The sequence below is a fragment of the Adelges cooleyi genome, unplaced genomic scaffold, assembly GCF_023614345.1.
Source record: "Adelges cooleyi isolate 19-005CV unplaced genomic scaffold, UGA_ACOO_1.1 ACOO_flye_CR_arks_rails_tigmint_CR_PRNA_41, whole genome shotgun sequence".
NCBI classification, from domain to species: Eukaryota; Metazoa; Arthropoda; class Insecta; order Hemiptera; family Adelgidae; genus Adelges; species Adelges cooleyi.
Window position 1 is genome coordinate 3,163,369 of NW_026096090.1, and position 27,294 is coordinate 3,190,662.

At 33.8% G+C, this 27,294-nt stretch overlaps 1 protein-coding gene across 1 annotated transcript in view; it reads left to right on the forward strand.

The window, feature by feature from the left end:
- The first annotated feature begins 752 nt into the window (after positions 1–752).
- LOC126841857 (nuclear pore complex protein Nup88) overlaps positions 753–27,294 on the forward strand; it is a 30,212-nt gene continuing 3,670 nt past the window's right edge. The window contains exons 1-2 of the mRNA XM_050578596.1: positions 753–1,058; positions 20,310–20,479. Of these exons, the coding sequence (XP_050434553.1) occupies positions 855–1,058; positions 20,310–20,479 (374 nt within the window). The 5' untranslated portion in view covers positions 753–854. The remainder of the gene's footprint in view (positions 1,059–20,309; positions 20,480–27,294) is intronic.

Consider the following 27,294-nt stretch of genomic DNA (forward strand, 5'->3'; position numbering starts at 1 on the left):
TTGTTTTTTAGTATTTTCAGTATTTTTCTTAATATATTACATGAAATGTTTTTGCTATTACATCTAAATCCACTATTAAGCAAGTAAAACTTGAATGTAGTCAAGTTTTTACATTGGAAAATGATTTGTGTAACGTCCACTGAATTTTAGTTGACAATGTTACATGTGTTATAGACAATATTAAATATAATAAAACTTAAATAGTTAAGTAACCTACAAAATTGGTTGGTCACTTTTTATAAATAATATATTTTAACTAATAAATTATTGGAATCATTTTTAAATAATTTATTCAAATAAATATTATTTTTATAACTTCGTAGTTATTAAGTAATTTGTCGTGAATATAAATAAATTGTTAAAGCTAGCATAATGATGCATTATATTACCGAGAAATTATAATATTATTTCATGAACAATAATACTAGTAACTATTCATTTTATACAACACCTAAGTTATGCTATACAATCATATTATTATATCTTATGTAGCTATAAAATTGTATTTTATTACCGTGTCCCGTAGGTAATCCGTTTGACAAGTAGTTTGTTTTTTCCATCAATTTAAGTTGTACATAATATTCTTTATTCTATTCATACCAATTCATTAACTTGATAAAAACATATTTTTTGAAAAGAAAATCCCGCCTTTTTTAACGAATTATTGTACTGGAGTGAGTGGTCACACTGTATGAGATGGGCTTATCGCTTCCCGGCTTGGTTTACCGCGTGATAAAAATGAAAATCTTGATTTCAGATTTTCCGTTCATGTTGTTTTTGAATAATTATTGTTTGCAATTTATTTTACAATTTACTATTAATTTGTTTTACTTGTTTTTAATCGAAACCTGAAGATGACGTCCGTTACAGACATATTAAATTTGAACAAACTTGAAATATTCCAAACATTAAAGAAACAGTTGGAGAAAAACGGATCAGACTCGATTCAAAATTTGATAGCTTACAAGGATCAATTATTGTACGTGTGGAACTCGGAAGAATGCTGCTTGTATTCAATACTTTTGTCCACTGTTCACGAAAAAAATCCTTTGTATAAGGTAAGTCGTAAGAGACATATTTTTTGTTTGTATAACATTAATTCCACAATGCATTCACTTCGGTTATCAATCGTACATTGTAATTCAATCATCTAATACAGTTTATTAACCTACTCATGGATTTGTTAGATACTTCTCTACAATGCGTGTATGTTAATCTATTTACTTTAGTTTACTTATTGTGTGGTATCAAGTTGGGTCCACACAACCGTGATTGCATGTCGGGTCAATGTTGACACCACTTTATAGCGAAAACCGCATAAAACCTTTGAGCAAACTAAACAGTCAACTTGAGTCTACTGTCAGAATATTATTATAAATTGCCTATTATACATTACCAATTTTCAATATGTTACAAGTAACTGGTACGTGTAATTTATACATACTAATCGGTACACTTTAATGGAAAGGTAGAAATTTAATTTAATTTAATTACTGTTTTAGGTTTACATTTTTTTTTATATTGTATAGTGAATGAAACACTAGTTATAAAAATCATAGTAACAAAATTAATTTTATCATACTACTTTTTCTTAATTTTGTATTAGTTACTGGAAGTAATAACAAAATAATTTTTGTTTATAATTTGGCATCGACCATTGGCAATAATGTTTACATGGTTAGAATCTACGATATTTAAGTAAAAATACTAATATAACATGAATGCTATTTATCTTTCTTTACAATATACTAAAATACCATTATAATTGGTAAATTATATGAAAATGTGTTTATTTGTATTCTATTAGATAATATAAGAAAACTTTTTCATCAGTTATTATGTTAATATTCCATATTTACTTGAGGAAAATTCAGTTTAGGCATTTTATTGTAAAATAAATTTAGTTGGTTATTCCTATTCAAATGTTTAAGGTTAAGTATTTTCTACTGCATATTTTTAAACTACTTCTTCCCAGATTTAAACTTTCCAAAGTAAATATTAAATATAATAATTATAAATGTTTTAAGTAATAATTTGTAAATTTATACTCCTATAGCTTATATTATCAACAATCAATTATTCAATCTAATTTGTTTTTAAATACCTTTTAACAAGATTTTACTAATAAATTATAGTAATATTTTTAAGCATACTTAATAGTAAAAATGAAATAATTGGGTTTTTATGATTTATTGGGTTTTATTTGACTTAAATTTAAATGCAACGTTGTAAATTTTCTATGTAATTTTTTATAAATTTCTTACTGCTTTTTTTTGTAAACACACATTTTTGTACAACATTTTTTCTGTCCGTTCTTGAAATTTATATTGAGTAAATATTTTTTCTGATAAAATACATTCAATAAATCTCTTGTCTTATTTTTTTAATTTGATTCACTCTATTAGATTTTAATAGCTATTGACTTAATAGAGTGTATGTTTTTTTATTATCATTAATACCAGCATGACCAGAAATCCATTTATTTAAAATAATTTTGTTATTGTTCATCTAATTTTTAAATTACAACTATAATTTCATTGTATAAATACTCTTTTGCTATTTATTTTTAGAAATCTGCTCTGCGAGTAGGTTGAAATGCAAACTTTCTTCTTTTTTTTACCTCCGTTTTGTATTTTTGTGCCATATACTCACAGTTAATCGAACAAAATTATTTAACTGTTCACTAATCTTTTATTTTGATAAATACATTTAACCACTAACTTTCCTTTGTAAAACACAAGATTGCAAACTAATTTTAATTTATTCCCCTAACACGGTTACAATTAAATGTGTATGATAGTGTATAGATTCAATAATTTCTGGTTTATATGTATTTAGAATATAATATAAATTTGAATGGAATTTTCGATAGGTATTTAACTTACACTTGATACTTTTAAATAAACACAATTTAAAAATGGAATTTATGCTGCAAATATCGAAAATATTAAAATAATGTACGTAAATATGAAAAAAAAACTTCAAAATATGCTAAAAAGTACAAAATAAATGTTTGAATTTGGTTTCTTAAAAATTTAATTTTAATTTGTACCTTATATAGCTATTTTTCGGACCATTTAATAAACATGCGGGTTTTAACTGAGAGGTAATATTTGATTGTATTTTTCTCAACAGGCTGATATTTCATACGTAGTTACTTTCTTAATGTGTTCATATTTAATATTATCATATAGTTTGTTTTCTTTGTACAGCGACATATACTAGCTGTTCTATAAAAAAAACATAATTCATAGAATCAAATTCCTGTAAATCATGTTTTCATACATACATGCATCTGTGTATTTCAACCATGCATAGTTAATCTTTAGCACAAACGTTAACTTTTAGGTATTTGGTGGTTAAATACTTAACAAGTGTTGGTGAAACATGGTGATTGTGCCGTTAATAATGCGAGCTAAACTCGAGACTCGCCTTATTTGTGTAGCACAATAATAATAATTTCCATTAATTTATGAATTAAGTACCGGGGACTTTCTTCCTGTGTAAACGGTGAAAGAAGAGTTATGCGGCGCGGAGTTAGTGGTGTTTATATAATATAGAGTTCTTCACGGCAAAGGCACAGTAAGTAAGTGCCATTTGGCGTTGATTTCTCCGCCGTTTTTCCGTGGTTTCCGTTTAGTGGTCATAAATCGACATGAAATATAAGTTCCTATTCGGAATCGCGCAATATAAACACGGACCGTTAACAAACGATAGTATAGACATTGCGGGGTAAAGGGGAAGAGATTTCTCCCCCACCCCCCCCCCGCTCTCGACACTGGTGTCGACGGGATACGCTATGTACGGGGCTAAGGGGTTTTACTTAACAATTATCATAAATATAACCAGACCTTCCCGAGCTTCCCTCGGTGCGACGACAACGACGAACACCAAAGACGCGGTTTATCTTTTTGAAGCTATTGTTGTTGCGCCGAGAGTTTGTTTGTCGCCGGTGTGTATGTACGCTTGCAAAAGGAGAAGCGTAGTAAAAATGGAATAATAAATTGCTATTATCGCCCCCGATTGTTCCTTATATAATATTATTATGTGTAATTATGTATATGTCCACCGTCGCTGTATAGTGGTGTCTCTTCGCCCGTCATTCCATCCTTTTCCTCTTCCTGTTAGCGGCCGCCGCCTTTTAGGGTAAACCGCTGGCACGAATCGTCGGCAGAAACGTCTTCGTCCGGTTGCACGCGCGCGACCGTCTGAATTATCATTTATTACTGTCCTGTTCTTATTCTCCGCCAGCACAAAACGGCTCTATTAATGCTAATAAACCCCGCAGGAAAGGAGTCCCACGAAGGAACGACTGCGGATTTGACAATAGAGGCTCACGACAATGTCTGTATACGCAGCCAAATTTCCTCTCTACTTCCCATGACGTGCCCTCGTACTTATGATTTGTAGTTAGCACACTTCGAAAATATAAAATTATTATTATAAATAGGTGTACAGACTACAATTTGTTATATGGTCACACGGTAAATATATTTTAAAAACAATTATTCCTCTAATGAAAATTGTAATTTCTAAATAAATAATTTGGTGGAAAATATAACTTTTTTAGAATGTCAATATCGATCATTTACGTAGTTTATACTGTTAAGTAGAATGCGTTTAATACAGTAAATTACACTCGTATAATTTTGAGGCTAGTTTTTTATTAGCCAATGTTTTAATGAATTGTTTTCATTTAATAGGCAATTGAATAAATTACGTTCAAATCTATAAAATGGCAAATATTTTGCAATAACATAACATCAATTTTTTTGGGATTTCTATTACAAATTGCATCCATAATATTGAGTATTATAGTTTATAATTTTTAATGCTTCATTAAAATACCTGAAATAAGGCGAAAAAATATTAACATTTTGGAAAACAATATTATTGTCGAGTGATGAACGATTGTTCTTATTATTGCATTGTACCCAAATTGTCCCTAGCTCATCAGTAATATTCGGCTTGGAAAAAATAAACTGCAAATCTATTTTATGCGTTCACGCATCATCATAGCTTTCGATCCATTTGGTCGTCTACCGTACTAAAAACCAAAGTCTTTAAATTTACACGCTACATTAGTGTCTTGTCGTATATATCCACTTTGTCCCTTCCTCTTTTCGTACTTCCTTTTATTGTTATTTTAATACCGAGTGCCGTTTCGAAGACTGATGTTTATTATGCACATTTTTAGAACACGCGCCGCTGTCGAACCCCGTCGGAGTTTGCGTTTAATGAACGTTGAATTTAAAAAAAAAAAATATGTATATGTATACTCATACTCTCTATTAAATGTAATATATACTATGTATAGAAGCGGCGGTGGCGGTTGGAGATTAAATCGACCTCGAATATTGAACATTTTTTTTGGGGAATAAAAATACAGGGCGTGTCCGAAATATTATGTTACAATTCCGTATCAGAAAATAATCGTATTAGCTTAATTAATTAAAAAAAAACCAACGAAAAAAATGTATAACATACACCCGTCATTCTAAATATGATCGGTAATTATCGTTATTACTTTTCGTATTATGGTAATAAAAATGAATATCGTTTTGGGAAGAGCGTAAAAAAAATAATAATATGTCGAAACCGTGGAACCACACCCTTTTGAAGTCATTAGAATATTAGGCAATGTTTATGTGTGTTCGTTTGTCATATGATGTTCATGTATAAAATAACAGTGATAAATAAAATATTAATGACTTGAGTGATGGACGCGCAAATGAAACTGCGGTTCGGGCCCTGTGTGTATAGTAATCGACTATGGTCACGCTGACCGTGTTGTCAAAGAATTCATTATTGTCAGGGGTGGGTTCCGTTAATAACCTAAAATTATTTATATTATTATAATACATGCATATTACTTGAATAATTATGCGGTACGCCGAAAAAAGGGTTTGAGTATACATTAGGAAATTATCAATACTAGGTATCCAAGTGTAATATTTTAAGTTACAGAATTCTGATATTATTTATATGCACTGTAGATACTGTGATAATGATGATATTTATAGATATAAAATGCAATAGCTAGTCATAATTTTATTCTAATTATGCATTATAAAATTGAATACTATAAGCATTACAAATGTGTCCTACTGTTTATAATGTTAGGTTAAAGGTTACATAGTATTTTGTAACAAAACATAAGTTTTTTTTATTTCGAAGTTTTTGTTTTGTCTGCACCATAATGGATCTCAAATATAAGTGCTGTGAATTCAATGAAATTTATGGGCCATATCATTTTTTCAGAAGCTAATCAATAGCAAAAAGGTCTGTATGCTAATAATAAAATAATATATCGGTTAGTAAAGGTTAATGCCGTTGATGACGATTAAAGGTTAATACGTTTTTCTTAGGGTAATAATATAATATCGAAAGAGAACCTTTTAGAGAGTGCGTATTATATACATTGTTTACTACTTCCCTACACCAATCCAATAAATACAAGTCCAGGTTAATTCATTATCTGGTGTCAGAGAAAAGGCACTCATAACGGATGTGATGCGATTACACCCGTTATGTTGGCATTGTCCCGGGAGAAAATCCAGACGGATCAGGCACGCGTTTTTATTGGATGAACTTTCTTTTTCTTATTTTTTTTTTTGTTCGGGCCTTTCTATTTCTTTTTCTCTGTTCTTATTACTACTATCGTCATCAAGGGCCAAACTTTTACTTATTTACTGTCGCGTTTCTCACTTTATGAAAAATATATCTGGAGATAAAAAAAAATACCTCTATCTAGCCCGTGCAATCTAAAGGGGAAATGTTTTATTCGACTCGATTTTTCTTGCTTTAAAACAACATGGAATTAAGTTAAATCCGCGGCCATTAGACCTTTTGCGCGCCCTCTGTATTGAGTAGTCGGCCGCTCAAATCCGTGACACGGTAATCAACGGGTTTTACTCTGCAATATAATAAATAATGAAAACCATCGGCGGACGTAGAAAAATTATAAGACATTATAGCGAAGATATTTCGGATTGGTCGAAAATGGTAAGAGGGTGCAGGCGTTTGGTGAAAAAAAAACTAGCACAAAGGGGATTCTCTTCGTTGGGATTGCCTGGTGGAAATAGTTGAAAAGAGAGAGCGCGTGACATTTTTATTTTGTTCATTATGTTGCAATTAGGATTTTAAATTTAACCCATTCGGCTCTTCTGCCGCCTTGTGTCCTCTTCGTTCTAGGAGATTACAACGGAAGTTGCCTTCGGTAATTAGATATGCAGGTCCGAGTGGGTTTTTGTAATCTGCGGTATTCTTAAGCTCGGACACGTAAAGGATTACCAAACAGAGGACGAAAACAGCGCAAAAAAAATAAACGGCAGTCTAAAGGACATTTTAGGATTAAACGCAGTTTAAAAAGACATTTGAAAAAGTCACCCCGACACTGGATTTCCGTTGCAGCTTTTATAAGTGGCTACTCGGAATTTTTTTTAATTGTGCATCAAATCATATCCTACTCCACAGTAAAGGTTTTTGAGACCCTCTCCCCTCCCTCCGCGTCTTCCTTTTTATTATTTTTTTTCCCCGTTTTGTAATCGTAAATACCCACTCGTAGAATTCTCTTTGATTATTCTCGTAGACTCGCATGAATAATAACCGCGCGCATAATCGACAAAAAAAAAAAAGCTGCTTCGTGTATATGTTTTAAAATATCATTTTAATAATGATAATACCAGCGGGGTTTGGGTCAAACGCTCAACTAAATAACAGTTAAAGACTTAGTTAATCTAACCTTATACAGTTCCATTATTTACAAGCATGGAGTCTGTGCTATTTTAATACATTCGTAATATTTCTTTTAACCTGAATTATTTCAAGCTTAATTACAAAACTATACTGGCCAATAATAAGGTAACAAAAAAAAATATTATCTAAAGTTTCTAATTATAAATAGTTTAGACTATTTTTTATAACAATATAATAGATAATAAATTAATTACAATAATTATTTATTCCTCACAAACTCGTCCAGTTTAGCCCACAAGTATTTTAGTTTAAGATACAGATAAAAGAAAGTTACTATTTTATAAAAATTGTGTATAATTTATAACTACATTACGAATATCGTAATAATAATAATATTATATTTCGATATAGCAAATGGCGATGTTTCACTTTCAAAACTCGTTATTTAAAAACTACAAGAAAATGCCCAGTCTTTGGTTAATATGGACAAATCATTATTGTTAAACATTAACACAAATGTCAACCATTTTAAACTTTGGTGAAACGCAACGGTGTAAGTAAAAGTAAAGTACGTCCTCTTTTTTTGTTGTAGCAAGTTATTATTTGTATTGCATACCATTTAAATAGCTAAGTCGAATATGGAGTATTTTGTACCGCAGTGACACTGTGAATGAACGTATGTAAATAAAATTGCTTATGTATAACACCTACGCGTGTTTTTGTGTTATAATGGCATAAAAAAATGTGCTAACTGTAGTTTTGTCTTGGGATTGGTGGACTGTGCAAGTATTATACTCGGTATCGGAATAATTAAACGTTTAATTAAAAGTCCGTTGACGGTGGTGAGGCGGTGGAGACCGATAGAAAATACCGTTAAAAGCCTGGTGTGTATTTATATGTGTATAAATATATATAAGCGTGCATATATACAGGCGGCTTTAATTACAAGCCCTCGGGGTCATGAACGGAACGGTGGGAAGAAACCGGGGTAGGGGTAGCGAACAAATTTATGTGCAGATTTCAGACCTCTGGGAAACGAGACTTTGTTTGCGGTGACAATTTGAACGATTTATGTGCGCTATGCACGCGGCGGTGGCGTATAGCTCTAACCGTCTGCTGTTCTATACCTCCCTTAGAACCCATTGCTTTTTAACCGAAAAGACCTTTAAGGGTTGCTCTTCGGCTTCGACCGTTAATTCGTAGTTTTCGATAGGCAGACACCAAAAGTCGTCATGTTTAAGTACGTACCTATTGGGTGTACACACGATAGCACATATAGGTATTGCGGGTGACGGAGGACCGCCGGCAAATCGATTTATAGTAATTCGCCAACGACGCCGCTGTTATAAATGATAACAATCTCGAGAGACTTAAAAACGAAAAAATTGTCATTTTTCGTATATAAGCCCAGTGTGCGTGCGTCCGGCCGGGATCACACGGCGATGATAATGAAAAACATCCGACGGGCAATGTATATAATATGGGCCGTCGGCCGACCGGGGAAATAGATGAATGACATCGGGGACTCTCATCACGTTCGTGTAATTTGAGGGACAATGATTGAAAAGCGGTAGGTTTAATACTGAAAAATGGTTGGAGATCAACGAAGGCGGACGATTTCTCAGAAAGAAAAAAAAATCTAAAAACGCCTAAGACAATCATAGAGGGCCGGCAGTTTTTCGAGGGTGTCCATAAGTCCTGGATGATATAACGACCGATGCGGAGAAAACCGCACGGTCAGTTCGTGAACCCTATATTTTTTATTTAGACTTATACAGCGTCAAAAAATACACCATTCTTAAAGCGCCTTATCAGATTAACGCAACACGACTGATATCTCGGAAAAAAACATTACCTTCACGTATGTTCTTTCGCCTAATGCCGTAATGTCATTACTGTTTGCAAGTTACTTGATAAATGTATACATATTTTTTTTTATAGGAGAGAGAGAGAAGATAAATTACTAACCACAATCAAACGTATAGTTTTACCCTTATTTTTTAAACTTATGATATAGCGCTCGAAATTTTTATTGGCAATTCCATAAGGAATTAACAAATATATTCGGTTTAAAGCCATATTTTAGGTAGTTTTGGAGGTAAGAATCTTACCAGAAATCATTTACGCCAATTATTGCGAAAGTTTTTTTTAAATTATATACTATACATAATTATTTTGATATATAATATTCAAAAATTCAATGTATTTAACTACTCAAGACATCCAAGTAGGAGTAACCTCAAGTCATGTAAATAGTGTCAATGTATTTAAGTTTTTACTTCCAGATGATAATCCCTTACAGAAAATTTGGTCGAGCTATGGCCATGTTTTACTGTATGAATTGTGAAGTTTGGTAACCATATTTGTATACATCTATATAACTTTTAGTATTAATTAAATATTCATAGTTTTCAAACAAAAATAATCTATTCAACTAATGTGATTTAGAGTGTAAAAATAGAAAAATAATGAAATAAATTATTGAAGTATTTACTGACGCTTTTATGAAAATCAATAGTTAGTGTTATTTGGACTAGTAAAAAACTAGTTTCTATTTTATTTTTTTTATTTTTATTCGCTGAACTAACTTTTGCTGAGCCTGTAGACATGTTTAGTTTAAAAAATACAAAACAAATGATTTTTGCTGTTTTTCTGTTGTACATATGTAATATAATATAAACTATTATAAATATTTAAAGTTGATGATGTTATTTATAAAAAAAAACCACATATGGTAAAATACATTTATTGTCGCTTTAAGCCAAGAAAGCTTGCACTCGGGTTTGCAACATTGTTGACAAAGTGATGTTTTTTTTTAATTTAAGAAAAATAATTAAAAGTTTAATTCTAGTTTTCGTTTACCAGCTAAACGAAAAAAAAATTTTTTATATAATATAATAAAAGGGTTAAAATGGTATTTTTTAAAAATGCAGAAGCAAACACCCTGGGGTAACTTTTTCTACAGAAATATCCATTCCATTCCTTAGTTTTATTTTTTACTACTTAACGCTGCCGGCTTGTTCGACTAAATACGGCAATGTGAATATTTTCTTAATATTTTATTTTTTTTAAACCTTTTCTTAAGGCAATATAAACAGTAATCTACTTTTTATTCGATTTCAAACAACATTTTACGTATTTTAATCCACATTGGCTTAAAAAAATAAGTACGATTATTACATTAAATATAAAAATCATTGTGTATAACAAAGATTGATTTTTTAGTTCTACTTTAAACAATAATTAATTAAGAGATTCGGATATTATTTCTTATTTAATCGATAGGTTTAATTTTTCCGTGATTTTGGTAGACACTAATTATTATTTTTATAAAATGTAATGTAGTATTAATTAAATTACACAAGCAAATATGTAGGTTTGCGTATAAATACGAGTATATCAGAAACTTTTTATTACACGGAAATTTGTATTATTGAAATGTAATTATATATTATTTTGTCACGTTTTTTTTTAGTTAAATAACCGTGATGTGAATAAATTATGTTGGAAAAAAAAGGTCAAACATTATTACGGTTTTATGGTTTTGTTTTAACGGCTATAGGGAGTGTAAAAAAAAACAACAAACAAAAATACAACAGTTTTAAACGCCAACCCTATCACTTATTCGTGGACCTCTTCCTATCAACCCTTTCCACCGCCGGATGATATACGGCCGTATCATTTCTTCGTTATTACTCAATGAACCGGTGTGCATTATATCGTCGATGATAATAAAAAGCCGACGGATTACGAGCGGCGTGTATCGTTTTTTTCCCTTCCCGCCTAGCTTGATATTATTTATTGCCCTCCCCTACCCGCCGACCAAAGCCTTATATGTGTACTTTTTTTTTAGATATATTTATATGATATTTTTTCTCACTCGTATTGATATGCAAAATATACACACGGCCGGGGCGATTAGGCAAATCCGGCGATCGAGTTTCTGGTAAATAAAACAATTATTATTTTTATTATGAACTCCGCGGCGCGTCGGGCTTGTAATAATATACGTGTTCGCCATCTGCATCCGTGAAAAATACACGAGGAAAACCTTTTTTTTATGGGAAACAACACACACACACACACACACCGATTGTGTGCACGTGGAAATTCGCTCCATTATGCGCCGATTGTTAAATTGCACGGTGGCGTACATCGCGTGTGAATGAGATCGGGATTGCCGAAGTTTGGTCTCCGGTGTTAGGAGAAGGGGCACTCAGATAAGGGAAAACTTTACCGCGTTGTGTTTTTTTTTTCGTTAACAAAAGGATTTGATTGTCACGACATCGTTTTGGAAGCGATTTATCGGGTTTTGTGTGAGTTTTTTTCGAGGAAAAGCAATAAAAAAAAAATAAAAAATGTATAAGAAAAAAAACCGCAAAGCAAACGGTGGCGTCACGCGACCTATTGAAGTAGGCCGGAATCAATCATCCCCATTATTGCCCTCTTCCACACAAACACTCGCGCACCGTTTTTTTTTTGGTATTTTTCGTTTTGATTGATAACATCGAATTTCCTACCGTACCGGAAATGTAGTCATTTTAAACGGGTTTGTCAAAGAACTATAAGACAACTCGGCTGCGTGTGTGATTTATTCGGCAGAAAATAAGAACCTTACATATTATTGTGACATTCGGAAGTGAACGTATTAGACGTTATAGCGGACTTCAAAACAATGATTATCAATCAGCAATTGTTGTTCTAATAAACAATAATTTTTGAGTCGAAATCGTTGAACGTATTGCATGTATTAGAGTTTTAAATAATAAGTTACTTCTTGAGAAACCTATATATTTTACTTTCTGTATTATTTATATTTTACCCCATTAGCAATAACGAATACCGTCAAAGGTTCGTTGTTGCAGATATATAATATATATATTATCTAATATATATATGGCTTAACCTAAGCGACTTCCATGGTTTGTTTTCAACAGATGCATTGCCGTAAGCGCTTACCTTAACGTATGTGCCACCACTACACCGGTCATCGGATATTTTTGTTTAAATTTTAGACGAAAACTTAATTTTCCGTTTTGTAGGAACGGCTTCAAAGGAAGACGAATGGCCGTAATAACAACAGCCAGGGCTTATGGTTCGGACTTTGCACAAAGGTCCTTTGTGAGAGTGGCATCCTTTCAACTCGGCCATTAAGCTTTTCCGCGGGGCACACATACTAGTAATATATTGCCGGTAATTATAATAATAATAATAACAATAATAATAACAACAACAACAGCAGCAGCAATATTATCACCGCCGTGCGTGTAATCTGGCCAAATCTTGTGTTCTCTCTGAGAGTTTTAAATAATGGTCTCTCGCCGCCCCCGACGTCACCTTCGCAATTAAATTAAATCCACATGCGGGGGATGATGGTGTATATGTATATATAAGTACACAATACACATAGGTTAGGTATATATAGGTGTGCGCGGGTTGTCTGTCGTCCGTCGTAATTCGCGTGCCCTGTGATATACGAGTGTACCTGTTGGATTTTCGGACGTTTAATCACAAAGGCTTTTGTGCTCGGGCTTTCTGAAAAACTTTTACCCTTGTCTTTCTCCTTGTCGGAGCTCGTTATTCCATAACGTTTGCTGATTATTAATTTTACCTCGCCTGGGTCATTTTAAAATAAAAATATTAATTATGGCAAAATACAAGGCATTGTGCATCCTATTTTATGATGGCCGTGCCCACGTTTGTGATATGCGCTTCATGTATTATTCCATCGTGTCGCGACCCAGACGTAGGTAGGTATTATCACCATACCTTTGACAGTCTAGGATTTGTATACTGTATGCACACACATTTTTGTGCTACTTAATCGTTCTCGTTCACTGTATTCGGAAAAAAAGTTGTCACTGTACTTGATCTATACACCAACAACCATAATATTTTGTTATAAACTTTGTTTTGAATTGCTATTTATTGCTCTCAAGTATTAAGTATATTGATAAATGTTCTTTGATTTAATGTGTATGATTTGATTTTGTCAATACTTCTTGATATTTACCAAATTAATAACGGTAATTGCAACTTGTAAAATGTTTTATTAAATCAAATAAACATTTTTCTTAGCTTTAACCCGTCAATGATTGTAAAAAAAAAACATTTGAAAAAAATATTACAAAACTCTTGGGCTAAATTCATTCTTATAAGCAATTTATAATGCTATTCATTTACAATTATTAAAAGAATTAATATTACATTAACTCAGTTGTTAGTATCTATCTACTTACAAACTTATTTGAACTAATATTGGTTAGATTGGATTTTTATTAATTGTGTAGTCTTGACGAAACCGAATAAAGGTCGGTTGTTAATGGAACATATCAGATTTTCTGAGAAAAATAAGACATTTTCTGCATTCTACGAGGGTGTATTGTTTTTCACGAGTTTTCCATTTATAACAAGTAATATGTGACTTGACTGTTTCTATTAAACATTTTTGTTTGTAACTGTCTATAGGGTAGACAGTATTTAGATCGGGTCATAAAACATTGGCTAGCTCGATATTGCAGCAAACACATCACGGTGCAAAGGCGGAAGAAGTGATGTGCTCAAAACTGCCGGTTAATTTATATATCAAACAGTTACCATTATCTCGGTTTTGCAGTTTTACGTGTTGTGCTCACTATGTATATTCTCGTGCCGCGCTTAATGGGTGGCAGAAAGCTTTTATGCGGCGGCACTATTTATGTTCGGTTATGTGCACCGATTGATTTATATGCGCCTGGGAAGTCGCGCTAACCGCACACAACGGGGTCTTCTACATACACACTATGCTCTTCTTGCTGGTCGTACTTATAAAAACTTCTCGAACGGAAATTTTTTTCCTTTCTGTCCCTCCACTCGCACCCCGCTCTATTTCGATCATTATTGTTATTATTTATTCACCGCAGTTTTTCGAAATGAGAAACAAACACATATATACATACATACACGCGCACACATAAGCGACCAGAGCCATTAATATGAAATACTGTTTAATCGAAGATATTGTTCTTAAAAACTTTACCGAGGGCGTTTTTCCGCTTTTTTTTATATTATTATTCGTTATTTATTTATTATTTTCCATGCTCCGTTGCCGTATCCGAGCTCTTTAATCGTCTACACTTTGAGCCCCGTCGAACCCTCCTCAGCGGAGGTGGCGGCACGAGAACGAAAAGGGAAAAAAATGAAATAATAATAATAAAAGGAAATAAATAATAAGAACAACCGACCGAATAATATCGCCTGCAAACGACCGAAGGCCATATTTCGTAAAATTAGGTTTTTTTTTATATTTATTTATATTTGTTTTAATTTTTTTTTTTTTTTTACTCGCTTTCGCAAAATGACTTGTTTTTCCTGGGGGAATAACTCGGCCATAAAATCGATTGCGATCCGCCGTACTCGAAGCACAACAATATGCCATAAAATACAAGTGTATAATATTCTCACGAATGATTACATTTGTACTTCTTGTCGGCCGAGGTAAAGGGAAATGATAAATTAACTTAATACTGTGTTTGTTTGTACACATAAATAAAACAACTTCTCGGTATCTCAAAACATACACGTCTGAAGCTTTTATTTTCCAACTCTGACGTTATTCCAAAATTTAAGCATCTCGGGGTTTATATCAGTCTTCCATACAATATGCATTAACAGTAGCCTCGACTAAAAATGTAGGATAACTATTCAATATTTTGCTGACAACCTTTACCTATGTGTATTTTCTATGTTGTGGTTCAGCTTCTCCGGTTACCACAACGTCGTTAACAAACGTAACCTCTCGCCATTGCATATTATTAATACTCTTGAGTACACGAGTGTGAGTATAATATTCTATCTCGAAAACAAAAGACGATTTTCTTTTCTTGTTCATCCTTATTGCCTGCCCCTCCATTCGCGGCGACGCGACGGTGTTCTCACAACCAATTTCGTCTTTACACGCCCAACACGTAGAAAGCAATAATCTTTGATGGAGAAAAGACTGCCGCCACTGCGTATTGGATGTTTTAATAAAAGTTTAAATTGAAAACGATTCAGAGGAGGGAGATGAAAGTTTTATAATATTATTATAATAAATATCCGTGGAGCGTAATCGTTATGTGAAGCGAAAACAGGCTCTTCCCGATTGATTATACATGTATACCTACTCTTGTATGTATATTTTATATATTTATATACAAGCACGCTGGTTGATTCTTCTTCTAGCGATTTTAAATGAGTTTCGGGCGAATTTTCCCAAGTTTTTTCGGCGTTAAAACCACAAAGCCTCACTCCCTCTCCGTTTTGTTTTCTTTAAGGGCTAGATAGAAATAGGGTTTCTGTTCAAGAATTAGTTTCATTAATTTATAGTTAATAGTTATATCTTGCAACTTAATCAAGCTAAATCTTGATCATGCTAATTTCTAAAAAAATTAAAGAAATATGCGCTACATTGTACTTAAACAATACACTGTTAAATATAAAGCATTAACTTTATATAATATACTTCATAAGGTGGAGCAAAAATTATGCATTTATTATATTTAAAAATTTTAATGGAATAGAAGTTAAAAATATTGATTTACAATACTCGTATATGAAAAGCACACAAAATATAATTTAAGTTTTGAAGTGCTAAGTAAAATGAATTCAAAAATACATAATATTCTGATAGACATTAAACTATATCAAAGCAACTAATGAAGTTTAAGCATTTTGATCATTGTTAGATTAGAATATTGAAATCAAATAAAGAAAAAACTTCAAACTTTCAGACAACCTAGCGCATGAAATTATTATATAGTACAACACATATATATGATATTTATGCTCGTATATGTATTAATACTAAATTATTATTTTAGTGCAGGATATTTAATGTACCTACTCAATTATCTAAGATACGCGGGTGCTTAATAAAAAAAACTGAACATCATGATGCTATGTTAATTACATTAACTCGAAAATATATCTTAATAGAAATAATTAAATTCGTTGTACATTTTTTGGCTATGGTTTAGTTGATTATAATTTACACCACTGGATGTTTATTTTATTCGCTCGAAATATTTAATCTTAATTAAAAACTTCTTAATATAAATTTATCTACCGTAATGTGTTATCATGCGATTAATTAGCGAATTGTCAAAAAGAAAACCAAAAATTAAAAATTAGTTATATTCACCTCTTCGTCTTCTATACTGTCTAGTTGGTTGGTTGATATATGTATATTATTTTTAGCGTATTAAGTATTTATAATAATTATAAAGGTAAACTATTGATTATTATAATATGCAATACGTTCGAAAATAAACAATGGCTTTTTATTATTATTATTATTTGATTTGAGTATAAAATGTATAAAACGTACTAAAATATATTTAATTTTAAAAAAATGTACGACTTTGTTGATCCTGCACATCTATATAAAAAAAAATTATATTGAGAATAACTATGTTACAGTTGTAAAGATAAAACGACACTTCAAAACGCCTAGGCATTTCTTGAGTTACTCGTGGGCGAAAATTAAAATGCTGTTGTAAATCAACTTCAATGTTTTTATCGTTGTTTTCAAGTGAATAATTACATCCTTGTCGGTCGCTTGTGCACTTTTTTTACAAATTCAAATGACTCTTCTGGTTTTCTGAAACGCAACATTTCTGTATGAGTCTTTGTGTGTGTTTATAATATGATGATATCGTTCTTACATTGTATAAGTGCATCATCAGCGTTCTCTGCCCGTGTATAAAATTCAATTACTGCTTCAATAAATATGTTTTAATTAACTTACCACCATCATAACCAACCGCTTGTTCATTAAAATGCTCGTCTTAGCGCAACGTTTAATCGCCCCCTTTTTTTCGAAATCAACGAATCGAATTTTAAGTGTGCCGACTTATGGTTTTTGAAATCATTTCCTTGTTTCGTTTCTTTGATCCCTTGTTTTTGTTCACTTTTTTGGATTATTTACACGCCACGAGAATTCGACACGCTTCTCCAAACAATTTTGATTTGTGTTTGTGTGATTCTGTTTCTTTTTGCTGTTTGTGTAAATTCAATAATGACGTAAAAAAAAATTACATGCTACTTTTTTCCCTTTTTGTATTAGTGGCTGTGAGGTCTTTATCGAATGCTCGTGATTTCCGCTCTTGAAACCGGCATTGGGGTAGCGGACGGTACACAGTAATTGGCGGCTCGAGTCTAATGACTTTATCAATAAAAATTTGTATAAAAAAAATCAAAGCCAGATAACGGTTCGACAAACCCGTAAACACCGAGCAAGAAAACCTTTTGATTTGAAAATAAAAAAAATATCTTCCGACCCTTTGAACCGTTAAATGGGCGATTTGTATGTGCTTCTCGCCTTTTTCTCAGCAAACATTGAGTTTATAAAGTTTTTAACGAGATTGCGTTTTTTCCTGGAGTCTTAACGAGCAAAGAAAAGTATTAAGGAAGTATTGTCATTCTGTGTAAAAGCTAATCTCAGTAGTTGGCGTATTCGTTAAGCAGCCTGCGAAGTAAACTCGACAGTAGTTTAAAAGGCGATAAACGGGTTTTAAAGAGTTATAACAGAGTAAAAAATCAGTACAATATTTGAAATAATCTTTTTATCTCAATATTATGTCGGGTAACTCGAGTAATCTCTTAATAGATACTTAAAGACTAATGCTTTTTTTGTTTAACTGATTATTGTGTGTGGACGTACATCTATTGTTCTCAAAAGCGAAAAATTATAAAACTATTTACATTTTTGTAGGTAACGTTTTTCTTTAAACGTTAACCGGTTGTGAAGACTGAACTAAAAGCCTGTGTAAACTTTCTTCGCTCTTTATTGAATTACAGTATGTTTGATAGGATAGTTGGTACTGTGTGTTACGCATATACGACTTGCGTACGCCATATATTAGTTATAGGCCCAATAAAAACGTCTTTGGATATTGTTAGTTAGTTTAATTATTCCGAATTGACCTACGAAAGACCCCTACGATAATGTAACTTTCCTTATCAGTGTTACAACATTAGCTATACATATATGTAACGCTATTATATTTTATTCAGTAAGTCTTAGTGTGTTATCCAAGTGTTTAGTATAATTTTTTTGTTCATCTTGTTCCACCGTTCCCTCAACCCGTCTATTATATAGTGTATAAGTTTTCCGTTTACCCCGCGTATTTATTGGGCAAAATTGTAATCTAATAAAACAGACTCGGTCGCTCTAAACGACGCGGTGGTTATTTATAACAAATCGGCACGGTATAGGAGGAGGAGGACGGATTGGAAGGGAGGCGGGTCCGGTCAATTTGTTACCCTTTTAATTAACGTTAGGGCAAAACTCTTGGAAAACGCGAATATGGAGAGGACCCCCTTTTTTGATAATGTATTGCCCTTACCCGCCGTGTGCAAGCGCATTATAAAATGACACCGGTTAATGAAATTCTTGTTCTTCATTAATACAACATTATGTGTGTACACCACCGGGATCGGGTATAGTGTGACGTGTGTTGCTTCGGCATTCGCTGGCGGTCTCCTTCGACGGCACAGCAGAGCGCGCACAAAAGGGACTACACTGGAAATTTATGTCTTCCGAAAGACTGGAAACTATGCGCTATTATCTTTTTGGTCACGGTCGCACAAGCACCACTTGTTCTTGCAAATTCCAAACGTGTCACAATATGTAACGTCGCTTTTGACCGCCGCGGCGTATACGTGTAAACTTTTTACCAAATACATTTTTCAACGTCTAAACACTTTAAAAACAAAATGCCAAGTATGTACTATGGGCTATGGCCGATCGAAACAATTGTCCGTCTCAGGCTATCAATAGAAGAGTATAGTATATTCAAACAATACGTCTTATGATTTCTGCAGGTCACATGAATTGTCGTTATTGCTGGGGTGGTATTATGGTCACGCGTCTCCTACTCGCCGGACGAATGGTCGCAATTGATAAGCCTCGAGACCTTCAGTACGATTAATTAACAGAAACCGTTGCCTCGGAAAGTGCTGTTGAAAGAAAGAAAACCGCACGTGCGTGTGTTCGGTTAGATTAGGTTATCGCACGGCGATTGTAAGTAGGCAATTTCGCTACGGCCCTGTCTACCTGCACTGTCCACTGCAACAAGGGGTTCAGTAACGCAATGAGCTACGCGACGTCGAAAATAATAACAATAACGCTATTATAGTATTGTTATTATATTATTATATACACATTTCGTACTACGTCGCCGAGCTAATACTCGTATGCTTGTTCAAAAGATACACATAACACCATAATCGCATAATATCGGCCAGGTCGAGAGGGTTTTTTTTTTCGAGATTTTCATTTTTCTTCGTCTCTCTCGGATTGTAAATGCGGCCGCGGCCGGCTGGTTGTGCGTTTAATCCCTTCTCTTTTCAAAAAAGGATTAAACGACTCGCAGAAAACAAAGACCTAAAGGGGAAAAAACACAAAACGTATATTGCGCGCGTATTTAAAAACGATGGGCCACATGTCCCTTACATACTTACTAATCCGGCCAGGTCACCGCCATGGCCGCAGTATTCTTTACCCTTCGGGCCCGGCTTAAGTGCGCATAATATATTAATTTATGATATGTTTTGTTAATTTTTTTTTTTTTGTAACCTTTTTTTTCCAGAAACTCTTTCCCGGCACCCCACCACTGTTCGACGTGGACGAAATATTGATCAACGAGCCGGGCACCCTGTGCGCCCTAGTGGGCTCGAAAGGCGTTTTGGTGATGAGATTCCCGAATCGGATGGGCTCCAAGTCATTGTATGACAGCGGCGGAGGTGGTATAACGTGCAGGTATTGTATAATATACATAATTTATAAAAACTTATACTACAATGATTAAGCTCTGTAGAGATATTGCCTTCAGAAAATCGTTTTTAAGTACCTAATCAGTAGACCTAAATATTATGGAAAGAAAATGTGGTGGTCCTTATTTTTCAATAATAAAATATTTGTTAGTCGAAGGTAAGTGATTTAATAAAACTAAAATTTAAATTTTGGGTTTTCTGCGAAGTACATTTTTCAATATTTTTACCGAAAATATTCGGTACTTCGTCGACTTTTAAGTCTAATCGATTTTTTTTTTTATATTGTCATAATTATACCTGTTTAACTAGGACTACCCTAATATACGTTGTATAAATTCAAATCGTCAAAATTGAATATCATCATAAATTAGGTTCAAAGGGATAAAACTTTATGTGACAGAAACATCGAGGATTTTACTTGATGGTATATATGTGTATAATATAGTATGTGTAGTGTACGTATAATGCGGCCCGCGGTGATAATCTTTTGACTGGAGGAGAATTCATTAACGATGAAAAAGAGTACAGGATAACGTTCTTTTGACGTTATGGAAAATAGGGAAAGTCCACAACCGTGTCCGGTAGTCCGTAAAATTAACCCTTAGCCGACGTCGTATCCACATCATGAGTATGACATATCAGATAAAAATTTACGGAATGCCTCTATTGTTATTTCAAAAGTAATTAGTTTTGTTTAAAAAAAGCTTTGTTAACTTAGAATAATATAATGTATTCTTAAAACAATAAATAACATACTAACATTCGTGTATCCGTCACTAGTAGAGTTCTATACTATACTAAAAATATACTTATACATTTTTTTTTATAATAAAATGGTTTATGTATTTATCTGACAATATCGTACAAGATTATTTAATTTATTTCAGTTTTGTTATCTGCCCTTTAAATTACATTGTTAACATTAATTACTCAAACAATTCCTTTGTGCTATACTTTATATATCTAACATAATACCATTGAGTATATAATATACTAAACCCCGCTTGAACGTCCCGCATCTGTCTTATAAAATTATTTGCCCCGTTACTCTGTGGACCTGTATGGCAGGTATACCCTTAGTGTTCTATAAGTTTTGTCTTTTGAATCCATCATGCTGGTCCATCTAAATTTGTTTCTCTTCAAACAAATTTTACGCCCACTACTTAATACAATGGTAACAATTTTGTACATTTAAAACGTGCCAAATATCAATTGTGCCAGTTGTGTATGTTAAAACTATAGACAAAAATTAAATTTTTAAACGGCGTAAACCTAAAAATGAATTTTAAAAAAAACTTACCAACTCGTTTTAACTATTGAATGTCTAAATTAAGTTAATTATAAACATTATTTTTTATAATCAGGTTCTTCCCAAATGTGTGTTATTTATTTTGAACTCAACAACACTGCGGTTGTTTTTACCATGTTAAGAGACAGTACGATTGTGGAATGTTTCCAAAAGGAATCTAATTCCGAGCTATAACCGGATATTTTGACGTCTCTAAAATACATGTGCAAACACACTTGGCGTCAAATAACACGTTTTGCGCGATAAGCTATTGTGGGGTAAAACGGCTCACGCTTTCGAATAGGTTTTCGGCGAAGAATTTTAATTAGTATTCCTATTCCATGGATTCTTCCTCGTCGTACCCAGCTAGGTATATAATATATGTACACTATCCCGTTCTGGCCGCAATCTGACCGCAGAGATCGCCACCGTATTTACTGGCTGTTCCGAGTACCCGGGCTTCGTGGTACCGTATAATAAATTAAGAATTTATACATTATTGTTGTGTGTACACGTTATCCGGCGAGGTCCTAAAGGGTATAAACGAAAGCACGTGAGATTAATGATAAAAATCCTCACGTTTGTTCAGGTCCCCCGTGGGGATGCGCTTGCGGTATAATCAATAGTTAATTGACTTCCTATTCGCAATCACCATTATAATATTTAAAACATACATGGCTGTGTTGCCGGCTTGCATGTCATAATGAGTCCACGCATTATGCAAGTGCTCAGTATAGACGTACACATTGAGTCTGCCAAGACATAGGATCGTTTACTTGTGATACGCTTTTTAGGGAGTTCTCGTAGGGGCGCGAATGATAGTAATTTGACATTTTTTCAGTCACGTCCAAAAGATGTACCCTGAGTGAATATATAGGAACACGTCCCGGTTTGTGATAATTTTACTCATATTTTCTCTCTGTGTGGCAACATAAAATACGGTTATTCGCCGAAACTGCTTATTAATGAACCCCAGTATGTCTAAAAAGTAATTATACACTGAATAATTATCGACGCTCGCATAAATATAATTCTTGCTTCTTTTTCGCCTGACATCATTGACGTTAGTCAGAGTCGTTGAAGTCACTCGACACGAACTGGAACCACCAATGTATTGTGTTATTCGAGTATAGTACTTAGTCTTCATCAAACTTTGTATGTACCTAATAATTATTATAGCCATTTACTATTCGTGGTTACTGTCTAAACTCATGCAACGCTTAATTGGTATTTTCTCCACCGCTGTACATCGTCTATATATTATGTACAAGATTCCGGTCCATTCTTGCCTTATTGTTTTGTAAATCTAAAAATAATATTTAAAATTATTGTACCCAGTCAGCAGTCTATGCCGATCGAGTTACCAAGGTTCGCACAAACGTAATCATAATTATAATAGTATAACTTTCCTTGAATAACCAAGTAATTTATCTTGCATTACTTTCGTTATCCAGTATAATACACTTATTATCGTTCTTATCAAACCGTATTTTATTTTACAATTATAGCTTTAACGGGTAGGCGAGGCACAAGAATAATGAAATGACATTTTTTTGTTATACTTAATCAATATGATACAAAACGTAATGAGCCTTTTTCGTGTTGCGTGCTACTCAATAATACCGTTTTTAATAAAATGAATGACTAATAATAGTATTCACTAAGTTTTAACTATTCTAACAACGATCATTAAACAATGGATGTATTTAAATTGTACTTAGACGACCGTATAGTTGTTTACTTACATATTGTTATATAAATATTATTTTATTTGAAAATCTTATTTTTCCCTTAATTCAAAAATAATAACATTATAAATGATTTTTAATGTCAATAATTTATTACATAACAAATTATATTGTGAATTATATTATATATATACTGTTTACTTTACGGTAATGACTCCTTTTCAACCGTACATTTTTAAAGGCTATTAAAAAAAAAAAAAAAAAGAGTATATTTATTTCGAAAATTTGGTCTGGGAAGGTTACAATAATTATAAAAAAATGATATTTTCAAAAATAATTCAATAGCAAAACATAATTTCAATACTTTTTTTAACAACTAAACGTGTTGTATATAATTCGACTTTTTAATTATATTGACATTATTTAATTCAGCTTTATGTATCATTAGTGAACTATTAGTTCGATTATTATCGAATCCATGTATTGTCATTAGTTTTAAACCCATTGCAGGGCCCATCTCCAAAGAAATAGTCACCGTTCCACTGTCGCGACTAGAATGAGTACATCGCTTGTTGCCTACCTGGTATTCATGTCTTTATTGCAACCGTGGTAGAAAACGCCTATGCATTTTCCAGTATACTATGGCAAATAGTGGAACGGTGACTATCTCACTGAACGTGGACGCTACAATAGTTTCGAAATGTAGCCAACTAATGACAACATGGATAGATCTAACTATTGTAATATACATGTGTTTGAATGCCCAAATGTTTCTGTACCTAAAATTTAGTTAAATATACTTTACGGACGGCTCTTTAGAGTATTTTTACACCCGTACCCTTAGCGATTCCCTCGACTTTCGACGACTGGCTGGGTCATCAGTGATTACGTTGATCTGTGGACGACTACACTACTGCGCGTTTAGGTGTTAGCGAGGGGAAGTTTTAATGAATTCCATAAATAATAGACGATACTACTCCCCGTTGGTTACAAGATACGTACCGTGTACAAGAAACCGGAAAGTAAGTCTTCGGGCGCAGGGAGGATTTTTTTTTATAGGTCGGCCACAGATCTCGGCCGAGGTGCTCGTATTAAACAAAATCCGCCGGCACACGTGATCCGCAGCGATTCTTAATTATACCTCGGCCGCCGATAATGGTTTCGAGGGGTTTTTCTACTTCGCATCGCGGGCATATCCGAGAGGGCGAGAACCGCACACACATATACAGTCTACTCGTTTAATAAAGAACTGCCGCGGACGCCGCTCGCACTTTTGTTTTTGTTCGCGCCGAGTGTATTTTACGAGCTATCCGGTGTGTGTATATTATACCAACGATTAACTTTAACGCTAATGGACCGGCTATTAAGGGCTCGTCCGCAGTGGCCCGAAGGAGGAGGCTCTGTGTTGTGATGCCATCGCGAGTCGCTTTCTATCGATACCACACCGGCTACCGCCATCGTCCCTCTTAGCCCGCTCACCGTATGTGCCGACCACGGACCTATTCGAGCACGTTGAAATAGCCGTTGTGTGATTGGAACTCTCCCGAACCTTATGGTATTTGTTCATCGTGTAATACGTGCATTGAAACCGCCCGCTTTTACACTTATGCGTTTATCTACGTTTTACGAACCATTGTGTAACCGTTTTGTAGTGTGGATAGTGTCGTTTATTCGGAGAGGCGTAGTTTTTTTTTTTATGCAGGTGATACCCAAAAGTTTACACGAATGTAACATAACAATGTACCATTAATTTCGCATGGTTTCTAGTCGGTTTGATTTAATTTTTCTCCGAAAAGAAAAAGAAAGAGGGAGAGAGTACGTCCAGGGGTTGTGCACTCGGATGCTTAACGTGCGTTTTATTAAAAACGGGGCCAAAAATCTTTTGCTCCGATTACGTTGGAGGCGTCCAATTTTGGCCGGAAGTAAAGCGCAATCAAATTGGAGCTTATCAAACACAACACGGTGTATCCGGAGTGACTTGCCAAATGTAACCGGCGCTACACACCCTTTTTATGTGATAATTTATTTACGAATGTTTATCTTTTTTTTTTTTGTGCTTACTCTATCGGGAAAAGAGGGAAAACCATTGACGTCGGCCGCCCCGTGTCATTCGACGTTAATTGACAGGAACCATGAGCTAAAAACAAATTAGAGTTAGTAAATTATTGATACGGCAATTATAATGGATACCTGGACGATATCGCAGACGACCAAAAGAGGAGTGGATATCTAACGGGAAAAGGTTTAATGCGCCTTTTTAAGGGGTGCATAATTGATATGCTCGAACGATATCGCTAATCACGGAATCGATACAAAAAGCGTACCGTTCAAGTCAAAACTTTAAACCAGCGCGGAGGCGTTTGTCGATTCCTATATTGCCCGTTTACCTCATAATTTATGTTTATGTAGAAATCAAATTTAATTTCGGGCCATACCAATTGACAATTTTCTATCAACGACTTAGTTTTAAATCTTTAAAAATAATTAAAACTGAATGCTTATCCTTTATTGGGTTTGGTCTCAAATACTCTTGAGTGCATACATCCATTTGCTTATTCTATGTATAGTAACATGTGTGTCTATCAGATGTAAACCAAAAAAAAAAAAGACATAAAACTAACAAACCGTCGTTAACCTTTGGCAAAATACAGATTTCTTTCCGCCTAAGTACAAATAACGTATTTTGATGGTTTAAAATACTAAAAATTATGTACAAAATACTTTTACTCGTAGTTGGACAGTCGGGGTATTAAACGTTTATGATCGAGGACGCTCAGTGACATCACTGAAGTGTTGTTTATACAGTTTTATATTATTATATTATTGACTATTACTCGTAGAAGTCATGATTTTATAACTTACTTCATCATCTCCCAGGTAGGCGGGTTTGTTTATGTACCTTAGGGTTTTCGAGGGAAAACGGGCACCAGATTTGTATACTTTATTACCGAACAAACCGCCCGCGACGATTATATGAAATGCCATTGGACAAAGTACCCCTACAAGGCTAATCGTCGTTGATGATCCCCGCAGTCGTTGCCTTTTATATCGGCCGTCGCCACATGTATACAACAAGCGTACAAAATGTTATTACATTTTAATATTCGAAGACTGCAATAAACACGAAACGGTATTTCTGCGTTCGGTTTGATTTTCATTCAAACGTTAATAACACAAACAATAACGGTATAGACATGGTACCTATGTACGATCGTAAACAGCTCTACCTCTCCGACGTCTGTTGTTTGTTTGCTCCGCCGCCACCGCCGCTCTACGCCACGCAAACTTTACTAATAACGTTAAACTTTATTGACTTAACGAATTTGAACAACTCCAAACGGTTTGTTATTTGAAATTCGGCTGATTTATTCATGACTACATACATAAAACGCATGGTTTCCTTATGTCTTGTAGTATCTGCCTATAAAAGTAAAAGCGTATAGTCATTGGCGTAACTAGGGGGGGGGGGAGGGGGCTGAGGAAGTTCGGGCCTTTTAAAAACTGAAAGCTCCCGTTAGAATTTTAGTAAAAATTATAAACCTTAGTCGGGGGTTATGCCTGATTGGTCACTGATATTTTTTTTTTAAAAGCTTGAACGAGATTAGAAAGATTATAATAGAACTTCCCCCCAGCCCCCACTCTAGCTGCGCCAATGCGTGTAGTGATGGAAGATGGAACTTCAAGGACCGACATATCTCTCTGTCAATGTAATATATAAGTATATACTATATTACCTTAATGTTATACTGAATACCGTTTGTGTAAAATGAAAATGCCGACCGCTGTAGCTTAAACGTTGTTTTTTTAGCTTAAAATTATTTTTAG